Genomic DNA, 3,116 nt, shown 5'->3' with positions numbered 1-3,116 from the left:
AAACCCAGCCTGGCTGGTTGGCACAGGAGGTTTAGAGGGCCTGGCTTTCCTCCTGCATCTCACGCAGGGAACCTTCTTTAACTGTGCACGTCAGCTTTGTGCAAGTAACACTAAATGGGGGATTGGCTCTTCCTCATTCACTAGCATTTGCACCTTCTCACCCTCAAGCTTTTTGTTTCGTTGTTAAAGCTCTATGCCTAAAAACAATCCCATGGCTGATTCGAGGGAAGGACCTCATTTCATCAGTATTGTCCACCCTCAATGCTATACATAAATATAATCCTAGAGATATCTCCATAGAGATAGATATGTATCGTGCTATATGCAGATCTGCTAGATTTCTGTCTATATATTATAGCTATAGCAAACTAGATAGATGCCTCCCTGCTCCCCAGTTTATAACATTTGGATACACTTGGGGTACATTTTTGAGGGGAGATTGGTTTGGTTTGAATGTGGTTCCCCCCCACCCCCAAGTATATCTTCCCAATTTTCAAGAAAGGGAGGAAGGAGGCCTGTAAGCCACAGCTTGGTGCTCGGGAAGATCTTGGAGAGCATCATCAAGGAGCACATCTGTGGGGGGCCTGCAGGGGAGATCGTGCTCAGGGGCAACCAGCATGGGCTCATCAAAGGCAGGTCCTGCCTGACCAACCTGATGGCCTTTTATGACCAAGTAACTAAATCCTTGGATTATGGTGTTGCCATGGACGTAGTCTTTCTAGACTTTAAGAAGGCCTTTGACACTGTCTCTCACCCCATCCTCATCAATAAATTAAGTGACTGTGGCATTGATGCCTGCACAGTTGGGTGGGTAAAAAATTGGCTGATGGGACGTACCCAGAGTAGTGGTGGATGGGTTGTAGTCAAACTGGTGAGATGTGAGCAGTGGGGTACCCCAGGGCTTGGTCCTTGGGCCCGCGCTGTTTAACATCTTCATCAGCGACTTGGACGAGGGGGTGGAAAGCACGCTGTCCAAGTTTGCTGATGACCCTAAGATGTGGGGCGCGGTGGGAGAGAGAGGCTGCAATTAGATTTAGCCAGATTACAAAAGTGGGCAGATGAAAATAGGATGGGGTTCAATGTAGACAAATGCAGGGTGCTGCACCTTGGGAATAGGAGTCCACAGCATGCGTACAGGCTGGGGCGTTCCCCTCTTGAAAGCACAGAGGTGGAAAGGGATCTTGGAGTCATTATTGACTCCAAGATGAACGTGAGCCTCCAATGCCAGACCGCAGCCAGCAAGGCCAGCCATACCTTGTCATGCATCCAAAGATGCATCTCAAGCTGGTCCAGAGAGGTGATCCTCCCCTTCTATGCGACACTGGTCAGGCCGCAGCTGGAGTACTGTGTCCAGTACTGGGTGCCACACTTCAAGAGGGATGTGGCCAGCCTGGAGAGGGTTCAGAGGAGGGCCACCCATTTGGTGAGAGGGCAGCAGGACAGGCCCTACGAGGGGAGACTGAGGGACCTGAACCTGTTCAGCCTCAGCAAGAGGAGGCTGAGGGGGGACCTGGTGGCTGCCTACAAACTCATCAGGGGAGATCAACAGCAAATAGGAAGAGCCCTATTCTCCCCAGCACCACCTGGGGTGACAAGGAACAATGGTAATAAGCTGATGGAGAATAGGTTTAGGTTAGAGATCAGAAGGCAATATTTTACAGTTAGGGTGGCCAAAATCTGGAACCAACTTCCCAGGGAAGTGGTCCTCGCCCCTACCTTGGGCAAATTCAAGAGGAGGTTGGATGATCACCTGTCTGGGGTCTTGTGAACCCAGCATTCATTCCTGCCTGTGGCAGGGGGTCAGGCTAGATGATCTGTTCAGGTCCCTCCTGACCCTAGCTGCTATGAAACTGTGACTGCTAGAAACTTACTTTGATTCAGTGGAAGCTGAGGTTCTGTCATCATCGCATGCGTCCAGATCCTGGGGCTCTCGGAGCAAATGCCAGCTACCATGATACTTGTAATAAAATCATGAGTTAGCCGCGCTCTTTCATCCTTGATGCTTAAAGCTCTACATGCACTTATGGTGCTATATGAATCATAATAAAATCCACAAAACCAGAGCCTTAGAACTATTTACCCTTTATCAACACCTACGCATGCATTCAGATTGCTTTGTAAAAAAAAAAAAAAAAGGGGGGGGGGGGAAATCCTAGACTTCCCATTTTGAGCGCGAACTAGAGCTAACATGTTTTCTATTCATCAAAACATGTCAGATTTCCTAAAATAGAATAGAAACAAAAAAAAAAAAAAAATGGAATGGGGTGGGAGGGGAATCAAGTCTGCTCGTTTCCTCCTATTGTTTATTTCTTGATAAGGCATGGGGGGAAGGATAATTCTCCTGTTCTATTTATCTCAGAAAGAGCGGAGTTGACAAAAACAATAAACGAGACTCTTGATTGTTTTCCAGAACTAGGTTTTCTCCTGTGAAGTTGTTGCAGATTTCAGCACCCTCTCGTGGTGAAGATTTAAACACCTGACTCTCAAAGGCTGCCATGGAATTGCATCTGAGCTGTTCTTTGTTGCATTTAACATGCTTGCCTCTTTCCAAACCTCCCATCTTCCCCAGTCTGTTATTGAAATCAGAATCTGGCACTAATGTGCTTTTCTCATAGTTCCTGTGTTCAGATGAGTCTAACCTGACTTTTTTTTTTTTTAAACCTTTCACTCTCAAGGATAAAGAGAAGTCAGTAACAGACCAAAGGCGGTACTCCCTGATCGACCCGTCGTCGGAGTCGGAGGTTATCCGGCTGCAGCACCGGCTGGTCAGCACCGAGGACGTCCTGAGGAACGCGCTGGAGCAGGGGCACCAGATGGAGAAGCTCATGGAGGCCATGAGAATTTCTTCTGAGAAGACGCAGGTAGAGCACTTCCTCCTGCACTCGCGTGATGGGCTCTCGCACCACGCATGGCTATAAAATGGTGCTGTAGGAAGGGAGCTAGTAAGCAGCACAATTCCCTCTGACATGCATCACAGGGGCAGTGCACAGTTAGAGATGCTGTCCTTCAAATGAGGCCTAAAGCCAACCAAATGACCATCTGTGGGGTGTTAAAGACCCCCCGGCACTCATTGCAAGAGTGGGTTTTAACCCCGGTGTCCTGAGCCCAATAACAAC

General features: G+C 48.4%; 1 protein-coding gene across 2 annotated transcripts in view; it reads left to right on the top strand.

Annotated features, from left to right (window-relative positions):
- The window catches only part of CLIP2 (CAP-Gly domain containing linker protein 2), a 150,195-nt gene that overhangs the window by 125,379 nt on the left and 21,700 nt on the right, over positions 1-3,116 (top strand). For both annotated transcript variants that reach the window (XM_019511410.1, XM_019511411.1), the window contains one exon: positions 2,676-2,861. In XM_019511410.1, the coding sequence (XP_019366955.1) occupies positions 2,676-2,861 (186 nt within the window). The remainder of the gene's footprint in view (positions 1-2,675; positions 2,862-3,116) is intronic.

Source organism: Gavialis gangeticus, unplaced genomic scaffold (genome assembly GCF_001723915.1).
Source record: "Gavialis gangeticus isolate Ggan-Ray unplaced genomic scaffold, GavGan_comp1, whole genome shotgun sequence".
In the NCBI taxonomy this organism is placed as follows: domain Eukaryota; kingdom Metazoa; phylum Chordata; order Crocodylia; family Gavialidae; genus Gavialis; species Gavialis gangeticus.
This window is presented reverse-complemented; position numbering and strand designations above follow the sequence as displayed.